Below are 19,649 nucleotides of genomic sequence, written 5' to 3' on the forward strand. Positions count from 1 at the left end.
AGTGCACATTGGCAGCACAGACCAGCACATGAAGTCAATCCCAGAATTGTTCCTGCCGCACAAAAATAGTGCCAGACAACTACTCCAAGCCAGACTTTGTGCTAAATGCTCTAGAAACATTTTCTCTCGAATTCTCTCAGTGGCCCTGTGAAAAAGGTACTACTGTTCTTATCCCCATTTTACAGATGGGGCCACTTACTGCACAGAGCAGTAAGGTAACTTGCCCAAGATCACACAGCTTGTAGTAAATAGCTCCTAGACTCTGAGCATCTGGCAGGCAGAGCTGACGTTCCCTCTGTTCCTCGTATACCCAATGCAATGCTGAGCACATAGTAGGTGTGCAGTACACATCCCTGGAGGGAATGGCGGGCCACGGCTCTGAGCTGGCTTCTGGCAGCACAGTACTGACAAGGACCATGATCCCCTGGGCTAGACTTGACCTTTCTGCCCAGAGGGGCCAGCAAAAACCAACCCTCAGAGTTAGGCATGATAGAAGCCTCAGGAAGCTGAAGCCATCCATTCTCACTGAGTAGCTGGAAAGCTCTTAGGGGAGGAAGTACGTTAAACTGGTCCTTGCGTCAGAGAAGGGGCATATCAGGCCATGGCAGTGTGGCAGACCCAGCTCTCGGTTACAAACCAGCAGGATGTCACCCGACAAGGGCCCTAGGCGAGAGGAGGCTGGAAATGGGGTCCGTCTCCAGACAGTGAAGAGCGTGCTGAGGATTTGGGTCTAGACAGTGAAGGTTTTGTCAACTTAACTTGTTTGCATTGGTGAGGAAAGTCGCACGATGAGACGTCAGCTCCGGGCTTCAGAAAGCTCACTCTGGAGGCCCCCAGAGGACAGCCCGGGCAGGTCATGGCTGCTGCAAAAAATCCGGCAAGAGAGGTTGAACCAGGACAGAAGTGGAAGAGGTGGAAGTGGTTTGAGCGACCTTTTCTAGCGGGACCAGCAAGTCTTGATCACTGACTCGGTGTGGGGTCTCGGGATATCGCTGAGGAGGACTCCTGGGTTTCTGTCTGGGTGCTGGGTGGGTGCGGTGGCATTCACTAGGGGAAAGCAGGGCTGTATCCCAGGGGCGCACAGGGGAGCGGCGTGACTGCACAAGCCCTTTGGTTGCTCCCAGTTTTCATTCCTCAAATGCAGTGGTGTCTATTTAAAGCTCAGGTTAGTGCATACTTTTAACTGCTAGAAGTCCTAATTATCTCCCGTCCTTCCACCTCACAGCGTACTGAACCGCACTCCTATGAATCTGATCCAGGAAATCATACTGGTGGATGACTTCAGCAATGACCGTGAGTATCAGTGCTCCCTTGCTTTGGAGACGCAGGTTTCTATTCCCTGCCCGTGGTTGTCTGGGGATAGAGGGAAGCCTAGGCTTGTAGCAGGTATAGAAGACTTCAAGTGTTGATGTGGGGCTCAGGAGGGAGATAAACCTTACGTTTAAAAACAATTTGTTGGGTCGTCTGCTGTGGGTCTTTGAGGACCTACACAGTATATTTAGTCGATCCTTGATTGGGTTGGGGTGTGTGTGTGTGTGTGTGTGTGTGTGTGTGTGTGCACGTGTGCACATGGAGGTGTGCACACACATGTATGTCACTGTCCCCTATCCTGGACATAGAAAACTTCAGAGAATTGACCCTGGGACCCAGAGCAGTTTCCATCGCTTGGGGTCCGTGACTCGTATCTGTGACAATCTGCTAGCCCGAGCACAGGCTGCAGCACCCTCTCCTTGCATTCCTGTGGGGGGTGCTGGGTGGGCTCTGCAGGGTGCCGTGTAGGGCATCCCACCACCTGGCCATGACGCAGTGAGCAGCTACCCTCTGACCCTCCAGCCATTGGTCATCTCCGTTTCCAAGTTGTCCTATCAAAGAACGTGGGTCACCCCCCCCCCCCAATATCTTCTTGCCCACAGAAGAGCATGCAGGTGTCCTCAGACATGTGTATATTGAGTTTGATGGGCACGACAGTTGGGGAAGCATCCTCAGACTTCAAGGGTTGGTAGGGCCGCCTCCTATGAGAGCCATCATCCCAGCATCCTGGGTGCAGTTCCAGGCAGAGCCACCTCTTTCTGGTGACAAACCAGGGGAAGCAGGCAATGGCCCTGGGAACAGCTCCAAGTCCTAGGAGAGTAGAATCTGTCCCCCCGAGTGCCCATGCTGGCAGCTGGCTTAGGAACCACTACCACCCTGGGGTCTGCTGTGGGAAGGCTATCACCCACACCCACCGCACGGCCTCAGAACCCTGGGAGTAATGCATACGTGAGTTGTGCACTGGGTCCAGAACAATAAGATCGGGCTCTCAGTACTTAAACTTGGTGAGCTGATCTCCCTTCCTAGTGAGGAAGCAGTTGGAGGTGGGGAGAAACTCGTCCTGCCAGGTCACCTGGCACTGGAGCTGGAGGAGGGTATGCTGCTGGGTTCACTCAGAAGCGGAGTGGCTTTGTGGTTAGAGCACAGACGGAGCCAGACTGCCCAGCTTCAAATCTTAGACCTATCACTTACTCAATCACTGGCTACGTACCTCAGGCAAATTAGTAACTTCCACGTGCCTTGCTTTCCTTGACTATAAATGGAGATCATTATAATTATACAGTTTATGTAAGGATTTAAATGTGTTAACACGGGGCGCCTGGGTGGCTCAGATGGTTAAGCACATGACTTCAGCTCAGGTCATGATCTCACGGTTCGTGGATTTGAGCCCTGCATCCGGCTGTGTGCTGACAGCTCAGAGCCTGGAGCCTGCTTCTGATTCTGTGTCTCCCTTTTCTCCCTGCCTCTCCCCTGCTCGCTCTCTCCCTCTCTCTCTCTCTCTCAAAAATAAATAAACATTAAAAAATAAAGTCAAGTAAATGTGTTCACACATTCAAAGTGCTTGGAACAGTACCTGGCCCAGAGGAAGCTTCTATGAGTCTCTGTTGTCACTCTATAGAGTCCAGAGCCAAAGAGAGGCTAAGAGTGGTAAAACAGTGAAGCAAAACCAACACGATGGGGTCTCAATATGGAGTTCAGAGACTTGGTGGGTCAGGGAAGCAATGGGGCAGGCAGGCAAGCCAGAGGACAGGTCTGGGGTGATGCTGAAGACGGGGTCTCCTGCCCATCCCGGCACATTCCCCTGCATGGTAGAGAGAGAGGTAAGCCAGTTCTGTGATGGGATACACTGGACAGATCACTTGACAGATAAGGTCTCCGGTATCAGACAGGAAACGCCACAGTTCATCTCATCCATTGTGTGGTCTCCCAGCAGCTTTTGCTAGACCCCACCAGAGTGAGCAAGAGTCTCGTCTCCTGCTTTTCATGGTCTATAGAAACGGAGAAGAGTCTCCAGGTGGCCATCCCAAGAATTCCCATCTGGAAGTGCTTGCCAGCAAGCATACAGGTACTACTATGTGACCTGCTCCAAAGCGGCCTCCCTTGAGGCCACTTTGCATGGACTGGGCCATGTTTGTATATTGATAGAAGCAATCAGTCAGCCTCATCCAAAACCCACAAACACCCTGGGGGCAGAACAGGGCTCTGCGGCTGGGGGCAGGGACAGTAGGTAGGGCTGCCTTACTTACCTACTCTTCGGGTTCACCTCCACCCCAGGGCATTCACCCCGCGTCACCTTCTGTCTTCACAGCTGATGACTGCAGTCAACTCATCAAGTTGCCCAAAGTGAAATGCATTCGCAACACAGAGCGGCAAGGTAGGTCCGTGCAGCTGGGCAGGACCTTGGAGCATGAGTGTCAGGGATTGGGGTGTGTGTGTGCACATCTGGGTCTATGTTCAGTGTGCAGGGGGTGTCATGTGGCTCCCCCCGCGAGCTTGCCGGAAGATGGAAGGATGGGGGCATCCACTTGCCCATTTGTCCCCACTGCAGGTCTGGTCCGGTCCCGGATCCGGGGCGCCAGTGTTGCCCAGGGCACCACTCTGACTTTCCTTGACAGCCACTGTGAAGTGAACAGAGACTGGCTCCAGCCCCTGCTGCACAGAGTCAAAGAGGTGAGTGAGGCTGACTGAGGCCAGGATTCCACAGCCCCCACCTCTTGGCTCTCTCAGGCCAGTACTTCACATATGCCCCCCAGGCCCTCTGGGAGGGGGTGGGACAGATTGCTGTCCCCTCGTTAGAGATGGAGAAGCTGAGGTAGAGTGGCCTGCCCACGGTCACACGGCAGGGCAAGGCCCGGGACCAGTTCTTTGTATCACACTGTGACCCACAGCAGGCCCGCAAATGGGGCTGCCAACGGCAGCTGATACATGACACGTGCAGTTTCCTGGGCAAGAGAACTGCCCAGAACTATTTCTCCCAGACAGTAGAAGGTTCCAGAAAGGGAGCCCTGATGAGTGCCTTTTGTGAGAAGAAGGCAGCAGACTTTCACTGGGCCTTGTCACCCAATTCCTGAGGCTTCTGTCTTTCCTCCAGCCATGCATCACCCTTGCCCACAGGCCAAGGCAGGTGGGCAGGATGCTGAGAAACCTTTATTCCTTGCCTCTGTCTGCCTTTAGATTACTCTGGAATTCTGTATGTTTCTTCTATGTCTCGGTTACTCCTTTGGAAAGTATGAAAAAAAAAACAACTTTCTTTAATGTTCCCATTGGTATTTTATATTCCCCAAAGTCCGCCCACCCCCATCCTGATCTCCAGAAGTCACCAATAGGTACCAGCATCAGTGCTTAGCGTTGCTGCCCTTCATTTTCTGCCTGAGTTGACTCCCATGGCCGCTCTGTGCAGTACGAGGTCCGTTACTTTTCACATACACATTTCACAGATGAGGACACAGTGTCGGGGGAATTATGTGACCTGGGCTGATATTCCCTGGCCAGCGCCACCTGCACCAGAGCCCTCCGTGTTGCCTCCACACCATCTACCCTGTGCAAAATGACAGGGTTGAGGCTGAAAGAATTGGGATATGTGAACCACTCCGAAAAGTGGGAAATCCTTCCCGGCTTCGTTCGTCCCGACGAGAGCACCTCGGTGGCCTTGCAGAGTTCTCACACGTGGGCCCAGAGGTTAATACCCATCCTGTGACCACCTTCCCTGAGACTGGGAGAGCTCAGAACTTAGCGCTGTTTAAGAAAATGCTCTCTCCCCCTTTTTTCTGGCAAAATCCCGCTGAAGAGGTCTGGATTGAGAAATAGTAGGTTATGAACAGACCCTTTAATTTCAGGGCTTTGCCTGGCCCTGGAGGCCCTTCCAGATCCTACCGGTCACAGAGGTGAGGGGGGCGGGGATGATGCTGAAAGTACCAACCCTCTAATCAAGTGGTTGGTTCCCCAGCTGACCAGTCATCTCATTAGCGTAAACTCAGTTTCCATGAAAGGGGATTGCTATGAATAACAAAGACGTCCCTGTCCCCCCATCTCTCAGGAAATCCCAAGGGTTTTAGAATCTCTTAGTGAAATAGGGGTGCCTGGGTGGCTCAGTCAGTCAGGTCATGATCTCATGGTCCATGAGTTCGAGCCATGTAGGGCTCTGTGCTCCTAGCTCAGAGCCTGGAGCCTGCTTTGGATTCTGTGTCTCCTTCTCTCTCTGCCCCTCCCCCACTCTCTCTCTCTCTCTCTCTCTCTCTCTCTCAAACATAAATAAACATCAAAAAAATTAGAAAAAAAAAGAAGCTCTTGTGCAGTGAACCAAGATCAAAAGCCAGGTATATATTTCTTCTTATATCACAATATCACAGTGTACCACATTTTTTAATTAAGTTTTTCATTTTAATTCAATTATAGTTAACATAGAGTGTTATATATTAATTTCAGGTGTACAATATAGTGATTCAGCAATTCTGTACATTACTCAAGGCTCATCATGATAAGTGTACTCTTAATTCCTTCTTCTATTTCCCCCATCCCCCCCACCCACCTCCCATCTGGTAGCCATCAGTGTAGTGTGTTCCCTGTAGTTAAGACTCTGTTTCCTGGTTTGTCTCTCTTTTTTCCCTTTGCTCCTTTGTTTTGTGTCTTAAATTCCACATTTGAGTGAAATCACATGGTATTTGTCTTTCCCCAACTGGCTTATTTCGCTTAACATATACTCTAGATCCATCCACGTTGTTGCCAATGGCAAAATTTCGTTCTTTTTATGACTGAGTAATATTCCATTGTATGTATACAGCGTATCTTCTTTATCCATTCATCAATCAGTGGACATTCAGGCTGTTTCCATAGTTGGGCTATTGTAAATAATGCTGCAGTAAGCATTGGGGTGCATGTATCCCTTTGAATTGGTGTTTTTGTATTTTGTATTTTGAATACCTAGTAGTGTGATTACTGGATCGTAGGGCAGTTCTATTTTTAACTTTTTGAGGAACTTCCATTCTCTTTTCCAGAGTGGCTGTACCAGTTTGCATTCCCACCAATAGTGCATGAGGGCTCCCGTTTGTTTCTCCACATCCTCACCAACAATTGTTTTTTGTATTTTTAATTTTAGTCATTCTGACAGGTGTGAGGTGATACCTCATTGTGGTTTTTACTTGCATTTCCCTGGTGATGAGTGATGTTGAACATTTTTGCATGTGTCTGTGGGCCATCTGTATGTCTTCTTTGGAAGAATGTCTGTCTATTCAGGTCCTCTGCCCGTTTTTTAGTTGATTGGGTTTTTTTGTTTGTTTATTTCTTTCTTTTTTTTTGTTTTTTGGTGTTGAGTTTTAAAGTTCTTTATATATTTTGAATACTAACACTTTATCAGGGAGGTCATTTGCAAATATCTTCTCCCATTCAGTAGCTTGTCTTTGAGTTCTGTTGATTGTTTCTTTTGCTGTGCAGAAGCTTTTTATTTTGATGTAGTTCCAATAGTTTATTTTTGCTTTTGTTTTCCTTGCCTCGGGAGACATATCGAGAAGAAAGTTGCTATGTCCAGTGTCAGAGAAATTACTGCCTGCGTACCACATTTTGTTTATTCGTTCCTCTGCTAATGGACATTTGTGTTGTTTCCATCTTTTTACTATTGTGAATAGTGCTCCTGTGAACATTAGTATGCAAGTTTGAGTGCCTGCTTCTACTTCTTTGGGGTGATACCAATGAGTGGAATTGTGGGATCATGTGGCGATTCAGTGTTTGATCTATAGGACCCCCCCTCAGGCTGATGCGGCCCTGCAGGATATGTTAGGGGGCCTTGCTTTTCTCAGACAACCTTAATGAACCCTTTCCACCCCAGTGCCTGTGAGGCCATCACAGAAGCCCTCTCTGAAAAATATTCTCATTTTTGCATCCCTGGTCAGCCTCACCTGCAGGGCAGAGAAGCCTTCATCATTTCCTCCTCCTGCGTGTGAGTGCTCCTTGCCACCCAGTGCTCCTCCTGTGGCAGTCACTTGGCCCCGAATAGAGCTCATCCTCCCGGGCTGAGCTCCGGATCCCCACCGCTGTCTGATCTAAAGCTTTGGTAGCAGGGGACTGGCCGGACAAACCCTGGGGCCGTGGTCTGGCTCTACCCCTTGCAGAGCACCACAGCAGCCTCTGTGGGCTGCAGATGTTTTCTCCAGACCCTGGCTCTTGTTGCTAGAACATTCCACTGAGACATCCCTTCCAGGACAGGAATGTGGGCGTGTGTCAGCCTGTGTTTCCACACGTCTTTGTATTGTGTCTCGTCTCAGAGTAAAACGTGATTTGATCTTGTGAGTAGAAGTGGAAATTTTAAGCTGTAATTGGAGTTGGGGATTTTCAAAAATAGAAAGAGATAAGAGAGAGGCCAAGTTTGGGCTGTCAGAAACCGTCCTCAGCTGGTCTTTTCCACAAGGAACTCTCTCGCGTCCCATCTCCTCCCTTCAGCTACACGAGGATACTTGAAACAAGCACCAGGTTGGTTTTAATTCTTTTAACAGGAGCCTCTTTCTCCCCGCTCCTTATCTGCATATCTCTTCAGTAGGAAAAAAGATTTTAAGAAATTTCAATCCCTTTAGCATTTGGTAAATTTATGTAAATAATGGCTTACATTTGCTTCAAAGCCTCTCACACGCCTCCCTCTCTTCTTCCACCCAAAAGCCCTGTTAGGAAGGCAAGATGGTTTGGCAAATAATAATTTGTCTTCACTTTATAGATGAAGAAACAGTTCCTCAGCGTGTGCTGGTTTGCTTAAGGTGACGTGAATTCTAGATAGCAGCGTCAGAACGAGAACCCAGGTCTTCTGTCCCCTCCTCGAGGACCCCTTCCTTCTCCCCCACCCCGCCCCTCCAGCCTACCTTAGAGGCTCCGTCGTCATCCTCCAGTGCCTGTCCTCTGCCTTCCCTAGACTGTGAGGCCGTATCCATCTTTGCACCTGCCACAATTCCTAAACCATAAGAGGTGCTCAGTAAAGCTGGTTCACCAAGTGAGTGACTGATGTCTCTAGCTTTCTGAGTGCGCATTCATCACAGTATAGTTTTAGTTACGTGAATGGGTGGAGGAAGGAGAGGTGTACCACACAGGTGATCGATGGCCATTGGCTGGTGCATTCAGCCTCTGTCATTGCTGCCAATGGACTTGTGGGGGGGGGGGTGAGGGGGAGACAGGGTCCAGGCCATGGGCCTGCCAGTGACTCCTCCAGCTGCCTGCTTAAGCCGACCTGTGGGCCTAGCCTTGAAGACTAGCCAACTGGAGCTCACGGGCCAGCACCTGTGGTGGCTTTGGGTATCTTTACCGGAAGTCCTTCCGTCCCTGAGCCTGCAGGAGGAGAGGCCATTTTTCTCAACTGTAACTGACCCATCCGCTTTGCTACCAGCCATCAACATAGTACCCTCAGAGCGAGTTAACAGCCAGCCTCTTGAGCCGACGCTGATGAACACCTGCTGCCCAGCAGGCCGTGGGCTGGGGCTGAGTGCTGCGCAAGTGGAGCAGATACTGACCCCCAGGGTCACTCAGATTTGCGTCCTGGCTTTAAGGGTCACGTTTAAAGTCTCGTGCAGCCTCTTTTTAAGGACATGGCTTCACACAGCACTGAGCCCCAAACATCCCTCATTACCCACCTGGTCTCCATGACTCTAAGCAGACACCACATATGAACTGTGATAGGAGTAATAGAAGGGCAGAAGCCCTTGGAACGTACAGGGACGGTGCACCAGAGCCGACGCACCCTGGAGGCGGAGCCCCTGGGTGGCTTCTGGGGAAGGCTGTGGCCCAGGCAAGCAACCAGCATTTTCCCAGGCAAGCAACCAGCATTTTATTTTGCATTTCAATTTCCAAATATTGAGGAGAGATTTGAAACACCAGGATTGCGGTGTGGGGGTCCCCAGACCACCCGCAGATTCAGTAATTCACTAGAAGGACTTGGAACTTAGCAAAGCTATTATATTCATGATTACTGTTTCGTGTAGCAAATGGAGACAGGTTAAACTCAGCAGTGGGAACAGGTGCATAGAGAGTTCCAGGCACAAGCTTCTAGTTGACCTCTTTCAGTGGGATTATACACACGGCACTCACTTCTCCCAGCAGGATGTATAACAATGTGTACAGAGCATTTCAGAACAGGAAGCCCACCCAAGCCTTGGTGTCTGGGCTTTTTGTTGGGGGTCAGTCACCTAGATGTGGCTGACCACCACCCCCCCATGGTCTCCATGCCCCTCCGAAGGTCAGGTTGAGTTGGTACCACATGACCCAAGGCCCTCATCATAATAAGTCACACTATTAGCATAGACTGTCTGGTATATCTCAAATCTCCCAGGTAAACAGAGACACTCTTCTAGGCAGGGCATTCTGAGGGCTTAGGAGTTACTGCCCAGAAGCTGGGCAAGGGCCAAACATATCTCTGGGCAAGAGTAATTCTCTGCTGCACAAGCATTGACATAAGGACTTAGTGAAGCTGTAAAGACCCAAACGCTCAACAAGCCAAGGCAAAATGAGGACTTTGTCAGACTCACAGAAGAAGTTCAGTCTCCGAACTTCCGCAACCATGTCAGAATTCAAGTCACAAGGATGTCTTTGAGGTTGTGTCCATGGGGAGGTATTGGTGTGGATGGCCGTGCGTGGGCACGTGGTGCGTGTGCACACTCAGAGACGCACAGTGACAGAGCCTGAGTGGTGCCTGGAGAGCAGTGGCAGCTGGGCAGGTGCTGTGTCGACTGTGGAAGGAGCATCTGTGCGCGGCCCAGAGGTAGAAGCAATGCATTGAAAATGAGCATTTCTTTCCACATGGGCCCCTTGCCTTCCGAGGTACCTTGTCACTGTCAGGATGAGTCACACGTGGAAGCTGAGGGCCAAATGAAGTCTGTGAACATAAAAACAGGCACCTGGTGAGTCCGAGCTTAAAATAAGGAGACAGCCTCATCTGGGAGAGAGATTGAACTAGGAAATGAAATGGCGACAAGGAGAAGCAGAGGTTCCTGCCTGTGCCGGCAGGTGGTAGGTGTGGAGGATTGGAGATGTGGTCCCGCCTGATTTCCCCGACCTGCTGGCTCTCCCAGGCTGCTTGGTTTCCATTTGGCTGTGGAGTCTCCATGTTCACATCTCCTTTACACTGCCCCCAGCTTCCCCTCCCGCAAGCCAGGTACAGGGTGTTCACCCAGAGCAGGGAAGGCTTTAAAAATATATGCAGCACCTTGACAGCCCCCAGGAGCTGGTGCCTCTGTCTTGCATATTTTGAGAATGTTTCCTGGATGACTTTGATGCCTATAGACACGGGAGCCTGAGGGATACAGCAAGCGAGGAAGCCGGAAAGGGAGATATAGGCCTGGTTTTGATGGTCTCGAATGCCAGGCTAAGGAGTTGGAACCTTATCTTGCAGGCAGTTCAGGTTTTTAGCTGTTGAGCGCACAGTGAGATTTTCACATCGTAATGACAATTTCGGCGGCCGCCGAAGGGAAGAGAGTGGGATAAGGTAGGAGTCCACTGCGGTACGCCAGGTGTGAGGGGGAAAAATGGAGGCAGGACACACTCAGACGAGCAGTTTCAGAGTTAGATTCGACGGGTGATGGGCAGAGGCGAAGCTTTCTGCTTTGTGCTAGGGAGACAGAGGGATACGCGATGGTTCTGTTAGCAGAAATAGGCAACCGAGGGAAAGGAGCATGTTTGGGGACAAGATGATGAAGTCATCACTGAAAGCCCACAGGGCATCCACGGAGGTGGCCAGTGGCATACCGGATCTGAGTCTGGAAGGAAGGGGGTGAGTCAGGACTGGAGGCACCGATCTGTGACCATCACAAGTGACACCTGAAGTTAGGAATATCTAGAGATGCTATTCGTAAACATAGGCATAGAATGAAGGTATTTGGAAATTCCAAAGTGCTTTTCCTGTGGGTGTGTGGCTTCTTTTCATGGGACTGCAGGTAGAGGTCACCTTCCGGGCTAGCTGTGGCCTCTGCCTCCTGAGACCCCACTGATGGTGAAGGACTTTTAGAGCCCCCTTCTTCCTGCTTTCCCCCTTCTTCGTATGCATCCCTCTCCAGCCGGCCCCTGCCGTGTCCCCACCATGCTCCGAAGGCCACTGTGGCTGAGAAGGACTCCAGGAGTCAGAGAAAGGCTCCTGGCGTTTTAGGCAATGGAAACAGAGAGGTCGCGGTACCCCATTTTCTAGATGAGAAAATTAAGATCCAGAGCTGGCAGTGCTTAGTCAAGGCCACAAAACCAGCCTGGCGTTACCAGGGCGAGGCTCTGCCAAGCTCACTGATTCCCAGCCCGGCTCCTTGGCACCACAGGCTGAGCCCGGAGTCTGCTGTCTTCCAGGACTACACGCGGGTGGTGTGCCCCGTGATTGACATCATCAGCTTGGACAACTTCAACTACATCGAGTCTGCCGCGGAGCTCAGGGGCGGTGAGTAGGGCCAGCACCCCTCCCCAGCAAGGACTTGCTGCTCCTCCTGGTTGTTGCATTCAAGGGGGAAAGTGGGGAAGCGTCTGCTGGTGGTTTTGTCTGGAGCGTCCAGCCCTGAGTCCTATAATGATGGTGGCTCCATTGTGGCCTTACCACTGAGGCCACGAATGGAACGGCCAGGGGAGTATGTAGGATGATGCCTCCAGCCCCCAGAGCCCTGGCTCTGATATGGGCTCGCTCTGGGACCTGAGAACAGGAGGGAGGCAAGGACCCCCCAGCTAGGCAGGGCCTGACTTGTTCTGTCACCTCAGCACTGGTCGCCACGCTCTCTCTGAGGCCCACCAAGGTTCTGCTCAGGGCCTAGTGCTGGTTCCCCAAAACTGATTTGAGGTAGCTCAGCCCCTTACAAAAACCTGCTGGCGCCTCCCCAATGCTCCTGGCCAAGGGCCACGCCTGTAACTACCCATCCTGTCCCCCTTAGACTCTGTCACAAGTGACTCTATCGTCTGCCCTTTATCCTCTCACTGCCCAGCAGAGAAGGCTCAGAGAGGCAGTAGGAGGTAGAGAAAGAGAAGCTGTGGGAGGGACATCTGGCGGCCTTCTTGCTGACCAGCCTGGGACCAGCTTCCCCGGATGCGTTCATGAGCTTCCAGAAAAGGGACACATTGCGCAGGCTCTGCGGGGGCACGTGAGAGACCAAATCAAGTGACTCGGTGCTGTGTTCCAGGGTTTGACTGGAGCCTCCACTTCCAGTGGGAGCAGCTCTCCCCAGAGCAGAAGGCTCGGCGCCTGGACCCCACCGAGCCCATCAGGTAAGTCAGGGCAGGGGTGGCTGGGCAGATCTGTCACCACTCGGTCCTTCCCGCTGCCACAGAGTGTAGGAGGCATTTCACATTGGACACTCAGGACTGGGCAGATACCAGGAGAACCCTTGCCAGGCCAGCCCCCCTCTCCCCTTACGTCAGGAGTTTCTGTCTTCAAGGAGACGTCTCCTGAGGGGACAGGGGCCTGGTAAAGCCTGTGCTGAGGAGCTGCCCGGTGTCACCCTTCCCACACATGTGCCTCGTACTTACACTTCCCGCGAAACATTGGGAAGTTGGGACCAGATGGTCCTGTTTGAGCCTCTGACTGGGGAAAAGATGGTTCCTTAGGGCCAGAGCTGAGCTACCAGGCAGGATTCAGCCCAGGAAAGGTCAGGTCAGCAGTGCTGTAAGCAGAGGCTGATCTCAAGGCCTGGCCACTGCTGCTTGTTAACAAACACGTCTGGGGCGCCTGGGTGGCTCAATCAGCTAGACGTCTGACTCTGGCTCAGGTCACGATCTCACAGTTCATGAGTTCTAGCCCCGCATCGGGCTCTGTGCTGTCAGTGCAGAACCCGCTTTGATTCTTTGTCTCCCTCACTCTCTGCCCCTCCCCAACTTGCGTGCATGCACTCTTTCTCTCCCTGAAAATAAAATATATACAAACAAACAAACACACATCTGCTGTGTCCTGTCTGAGAATGAGATGGTGGCATCAACTCCAGGCTCTTTTGCGGGCGTTCTCTCCTTAGGCCCTTGCTACGATTCACTGCACATGGTGGCAGGATGGCTGCCTGGGGCCCAGGACCTGTCGTGGGGCCAGGGGTAGAACAGAGCATGGTGTTCACCCAGCGGGGAGCCTGTGTCCTGAGCACTGAGAACGTATGGTGTGGATGTTCCTACCTAAGGCTGGTGCACGTGTCCCAGACCTGTTGGGGAATCTCCAAGCTGACAGCTGTCTGCTTCAGGTGGGGTGTCAGGAGGATAAAAGTGCTTGGAGAAATACAGACAAGACCACTAGGATGCAGTTTCTCTGGCCGGTAACTTAGGGATGCCCCACATTCTTCATGGGCATCTCCGTATCTCTGGACCTGCCATAGAGTAAACGTTTGCTCACTTGCACTGAATTAACTTAAGAACATAACTCAGATTGTGAACCAAGGAGCTATGAAGAGCCAAATGGGGACACTCCAGAGAGACGTGTGTGTTCAGGAGAGCTCTACCAGGGACCTCTGTCTCACCTACCTGCTGGCCTCTCCTCCCTCCTCCTCCAGCTGTCATAATCTGAAGTGATGCCAAGAGGGAGATTGGAGCCAGATGGCATGCTGGCTAATGCCTTTTCTTTCTTTCTCTTTCTTTCTTTCTTTCTTTCTTTCTTTCTTTCTTTCTTTCTTCTTTCTTTTCTTTTTTCTTTCTTTCTTTCTTTCTTTCTTTCTTTCTTTCTTTCTTTTCTTTTTCCTTCCTTCCTTCCTTCCTTCCTTCCTTCCTTCCTTCCTTCCTTCAATGTTTATTTATTTATTTATTTTGAGAGAGAGTACACATGTGAGCTGGGGAGGGGCAGAGAGAGAGGGAGAGAGACCATCCCAAGCAGGCTCCACACTGTCAGTGCAGAGGCCAATGAGGGGCTCGATCCCCTGAACCATCAGATCGTGACCTGAGTGGAGATCGAAGAGTCGGACGCTTCACCAACTGAGCCACCCCAGCACCCCCTGCCCTTTATTTCTAAAGGGAGAGTAGAACCTTCTTCCCACACTGAGAGCTCCATGCAGCACACATCAGCTTCTCAGCTACCCAACAGTGGCAGCACATGATATGGTGGTGGACCACATCAAGGACAAAGGGGGCGGTGGTGCAGCCACCTCCTGGTATTACCCTTCTCTGTCCCAGTGGTGGCCTTCTTAGGGTGGGCTCTTTTCTTGTGGGAATATCCCTGCTCCCAGAATGGGTGTTTCCCAGCATTAGGTCAGTTTGCAGGAAATAGCAGGGGGGCGTGGCTTTGGGAGACCTGGTTTCTGGACCTCCTCTCCATCAACTAACTGACGTGGGTGAAAACTGCCTTCACCCTCTGGACACGCTGGATGAGGGGCCAGGTCCCTGAGGGCTTGCCCACCTCTCCCAGCCACCGATCCTTATAGACACACGTCCCTAAACTTGCTGGATTATTTGGTTGGACTCTGCTATCCTTGTCTGCCTTCCTCTGCAACCTTTTCCTTTCCAAGTGGCTTCTCTGGCATCTCTCTCAGGCACCAGAGGCAGGGGAAGGTGGGGTGGGATCCCACGGGAAAAAACAAAGATGAGGGTGTATTAGTTTGTTGGGGTTCCTGCAGCAAAGTACCACACACAGAGTGGCTTATCGACAGAAATGTATTGTCTTGCAGGTCTGGAGGCTTGAAGTCAAAAATCAAAGTGTCGACAGGGTCGATTCCTTCTGAGGCCAATGCTGGCCTCTCTCCTTGGCTTTCATGGGGCTCTCATTTCCGTGTCTCTTCACATTATATGCTCTCTAGGCACATCTGTCTCTCTGGCTCTGTGTTTCCTTTTTTTAAGGACACTAGTCACATGGGTTTGGGGTTCACCGTAATGTCCTCGTTTTAACTTCTATAGAGACTCGCTCCTTAAATAAGGTCACATTCTGAGGTACTGGGGGTTAGGACCCCAACATAGGTGACATAACCCATGATAGAGGGGTAAAGAGGGAAGAAAAGGAGAACACAATCTCAAAAAATGGATGTGCAATTTTTAAAAAATATTTATTTATTTTTGAGAAACAGAGTGCAAGCGGTAGGAGAGCGGGGGGAGAAAAGGAGGAAGACACAGAATCCAAAGCAGGTGCCAGGCTCTGAGCTGTCAGCACAGAACCCGATGCGGGGCTCGAACTCACAAACTGGGAGATCATGACCTGAGCCAGAGTCAGACACTTAACTGACGGAGCCAACCAGGTGCCCTAGGACGTGCTGTTAACAGGTGCTGCCTCAGTCTTCCTTCCCTGCCTGGTCAGTGGCTCGCTGCCCGGGTTCCCAGTAATGGAACCCCCCAAGAGAGCCACGCTGGGCAGGGCCTGTGGGAGAGGCCAGTGAAGGATCCCCAGGCCCTCAGAGCAGCAGTGTTCTGAGCAAATCCCAGCTCCCCCAACGGAAGGCATGCTGATGAGTAAATTAGCCTGTCTGTGAGGCCGGGAGATTTAAAATCAAAAGAAAAAACTCCAGAGCATGTTCTTGTTTTAGGTAATAATGCATTGGCCCTATGAAGAGGAAGAGAAATGGGGAGAAAATTGTATTGAGCTCTGCACTGCCAGGGCAGATGAATGTGACGGCGGTCTCTCTCTCGTAACTCCCTCCCTTCCTTCCAAATGCATAGGACTCCGATCATCGCTGGAGGGCTCTTCGTGATGGACAAATCCTGGTTCGAATACCTGGGGAAATATGATACAGACATGGACATCTGGGGTGGAGAGAACTTCGGTGAGTCACTGTCTCTGCGTCCTGGGGCCGGGTGGCATCTCTGTGTCCTGGAACCACGTGTACCTGGGGTGAGGGCCTGGGAGGGGCCAGTAAGTCACTCCTTGGGAGCAAGGCCAGTGGGGGCACCGGAGGAGTGGTTGCTGGGAGGGTGGAGGTAACAAGGCATTTCTCTGTGGGGCCACACGGACGCTGAGCACCAGGAAAGCCTTCCCGGGGAAGACCGTTAGGGGCAAGTTGAAATGCAAAAGCCAGGAAGACTAAGGAGGAATACCAAGCCGGAGGCTTGAGCTGGGAGCTCTGAACTGGGGGTCTTGGAAGGGGCCCGGGGATGGAGAGGGCTGACAGTGACCCCGTGACTTGGGTAACATCTGTTGGCTGCTCTGTGCACACAGCACTCAGCACCAGGGTAATGAAGAGGGTCTGGGGTCGTCGCCACAGAAGCCCAGGAGCATCTGGCCCTTGTCTTTTAGTGAGAGAGAAAGGGGTGTGGGTGGAAGGGGTGCAAAACTGTGCAAGCGTGTCTGGCTGCAGTGGTGTGGGCCTGCATTCTGCAGCTACGGGAGAAAGAGCAGTCCGGGACCTGCTCGTGTAGCTCGTAGCACTGAGTGAGCCCGGAGCTGCCTCATGTAGTAGAAGTGCGACACCAAGGTGCTCCTTGCGGTTATTGTGAAACTCCACAGAGTCGGGTCTGTAAAACTCCCAGAGCCATCTGCACACAATGCCAGCAGGTGTTGTGTTGGTTTCCAAGATCCAGGAAGTGACCAGAATATGGGCTGGGATTCGATTTTGTTCTGTTCCCAGCTGTCTCTAGTGCTTATGGTAGTGGCCACCTTGAAGGTGGCTTTGGTAACTACTTGTTGAGGAAGACACTGGAGAAAGAGAGGAAGAGGCCAGAGTGTCACCGGGGAGCGTTGGGCACAGGCTCACGGAGCAGTGACGTGGCCTGAGAATGACCCATGGGGCTCGTCTGGGCATTTAGCAGTAATCTCATGCATTGTCCTCTGCCAGTGTTTTTTCCTGTCCCTGCCTCCAGAGTGTTTTATGGCTTTCTTCCTCAGTCACTAAGAGTTATTTTCCAGGAATTTATGGCTGCTGGCCTGACCCACAGCATCTGTTCTCCCAAACTGGGCAGTGTAGAGAAACCCATCAAAAGTATACATCTCTTGCCATCAGGGGCCAGATTGGAAGCTCAACAAACGAGCAGAAAACCCCAATCCCACGAACCAAACTGCCTCCCCTTCCTGGCACCCGTCCCCTGGAACAGCCTGGGGAAATAAATCGGATATGGGTTTGAGATCAGCTGTGCCTGCACGGGCCCAGAAGAGCTCAGAACCGGGTAGACCCTTGTCGATCCCAATGGGGATGAGATTTCTGTCTTTCTGGGCAGCCCAGAGCCCAGGACATCGTGCTGCTCAAGGTGTCTCTCATGATCCTCTCATGTGCTCCGGCCTTTCCTGCTACAATCAAACGAATCCTTTCTATAGCGCTTTTGACAGACATCCTGTCTCTGCTCAGGTGCTGTTTATGACAACACATTCACTGCTTCACAGTTCGGCACATGCTCTTGTTGTGAATTTTTGTGTTAAACTGTTAGAAAATTCTCCTTGGTGGTAACCCATCTCCCTCTAGCCTCTGTCTGTTGGGACTTGTTCTGCCCCCTTGAACCCTACAAAGTGAGTGTGAGCCTTCCTCCACGTGGCAGTCGCTTTGGGATTCAGGCAGCACGTTATTTTTAATGATGGCACATTCCGGCCCAACCTTCCAGTACCTTCTGTTTATAGCAATGTTGACACACATCTGCCCACATTAAGTGGCAATCTCAGCTAGCTGCTTCCGGTCGTGGGACATTAACAAGTGCTGATTCCACTGGGGAAGTAGGGAGGAGCTTCTGCAGAGGTGTGGGAGAGGCATTTTCTGATCCAACACAAATTTTTTTTTTAATTTTACAATCCACAAAAAAGCACTACAGACAGCTATCCCAGGAAACACCGCTTTCTCCCATCCCAGCATCCCGTTATGTTATAGCCGGCTCTCAGCACTTTGAAAGCCATTTCTGGATTTTTTTTTTTATTTTTTTTTAAGCATTTTATATGCCAGAGGATGCAGGGCTTCTCCAACGGTGCGTATGTCACATGGGGCACCCCAACTCTGCATGCGAACATAGGTAGGCACCCAAGTGGGCACTTGGAAGAGCCCATCAGGATGGGGATGATGATCGGGGGTTTAGTGGGGTCGGGGAGCTCTCTAAGCTTCAGGGATGGTGCTGAGGGAAGGAATTCTGGCTCCAGGGTGTGGCAGGGGGGCCTCCCCACAGCCCAGCTCACCAAGTCCCGGGATCCGCACCCGAAGCATCATCGTTCACATCCACCCCTCTCTCCAGCCCCAGGACTATTCTGTTCCCCTCAAAGCCAGCCTCCCACTGGGCCAGAGAGCACTGAAATGCAGGTCTCTCCCACTTCCCAGGCGTGGCGGCCACCGTGGGTGCTTCTTGTCCTAAGGACGAGGCCCACACCCCTCAGCTGAGTCCCTCCTGGTGTGTGTCCACCTCTCCAGCCATCAGTCCAGAGGCACAGCCCCAACATGCCCGGCCCTCTGCAACCACCTGGCCTCCCTCCTCCACCGAGTGTGGACTCCACTGCACAACACAGCTCCAGGGCGGCCTCACCCAGGACTAGCACACCTTCCCCGCCCGCTCTCCCGCCCACCCCACTCACTCTGGGCCCCTCCGCACCCAGTTCTCCTCTCTACGAGGCCTGGGCCCTCTCTGTATTTGCGTTCATTCACCTGTGCCTGCCGCCTGCCTGCCGCTAAACCCGGGACGAGGCGAGAATATGCCTCCAACCTCTAGTCCTAGAGGCCTAGAACACTGGAAAGTGCTGGCTACCAGTGTTCCAAACCAAGGGACTGGGAGCTGGAGAGTGGAGTCTTCTCCAGAGCCCCCAGCATGGAACGTGATGTTTGCACACCTGGATTTGGGCCTTGGGAGGCCCTCAGCAGGGGGCCCAGCCAAACCCACACACCAGGTTTGTGTGGCCTTTGTTATGGCAGCAAAAGTGACGATTACCCTCCCCTGCCCCAGGGCAGCTTGCTGTAAGTAGATAAAGCTAATGCCCCTGCTACCCCTTCAGACTCAGGGGTGGGGGGTGGACAGCACCTGCTAAAGGAGCATGTATCTGACCTGCTGGACTAGTTTCTCCCTGGAACCTTCTCTTTCTGCCTCTCCCTCTTCATGCTGGATGGCTCAAGGTGACGGAGATGGCCTCATCTGAGAAGAGCATCCACGTCTGATGAAAAGTCCTCTCCCCACAGACAGGGAACTAAACTAAAGCAGGTCACAGCTCAGTTCCTTCTCTGGGCCGTTGGGCCGAAGCTCCATGCCCCGATGAAGTCCCCCAGGACCATCCTTTCCCACTGCCCCTGGACTTCCCCACGTCTACCCTGGGCCCAGCAGAGACGACACACATGGCTTGTTTTCATAGGGATTATGGAAAGATAAGTGTGCCACCTTGGCATTTGCAGGCTTATGGCTCTGCGTGACCATGGTGGGCCTGTGGCTAGTGCCTGTTCAGAAGCTAGGGGCCTGGATGCAGCGAGATGGCCCCAGATGGTATGAGGTGTGGTTTTGTAGACCAGAAAATGATCTCTACTCAAGTCCATGCATTCATTAAAAACTAATAACAGAGTTTCCAGGCC

General features: G+C 51.9%; 1 protein-coding gene across 3 annotated transcripts in view; it reads left to right on the forward strand.

The window, feature by feature from the left end:
* Window positions 1-19,649, forward strand: part of GALNT14 (polypeptide N-acetylgalactosaminyltransferase 14) — a 208,856-nt gene that overhangs the window by 165,537 nt on the left and 23,670 nt on the right. For all 3 annotated transcript variants that reach the window (XM_042933316.1, XM_042933317.1, XM_042933318.1), the window contains exons 4-9: window positions 1,226-1,293; window positions 3,620-3,685; window positions 3,860-3,981; window positions 11,608-11,695; window positions 12,423-12,507; window positions 15,853-15,956. In XM_042933316.1, coding sequence (XP_042789250.1) covers window positions 1,226-1,293; window positions 3,620-3,685; window positions 3,860-3,981; window positions 11,608-11,695; window positions 12,423-12,507; window positions 15,853-15,956 — 533 coding nt within the window. The remainder of the gene's footprint in view (window positions 1-1,225; window positions 1,294-3,619; window positions 3,686-3,859; window positions 3,982-11,607; window positions 11,696-12,422; window positions 12,508-15,852; window positions 15,957-19,649) is intronic.

The sequence above is a fragment of the Panthera leo genome, chromosome A3, assembly GCF_018350215.1.
Source record: "Panthera leo isolate Ple1 chromosome A3, P.leo_Ple1_pat1.1, whole genome shotgun sequence".
Classification (NCBI taxonomy): domain Eukaryota; kingdom Metazoa; phylum Chordata; class Mammalia; order Carnivora; family Felidae; genus Panthera; species Panthera leo.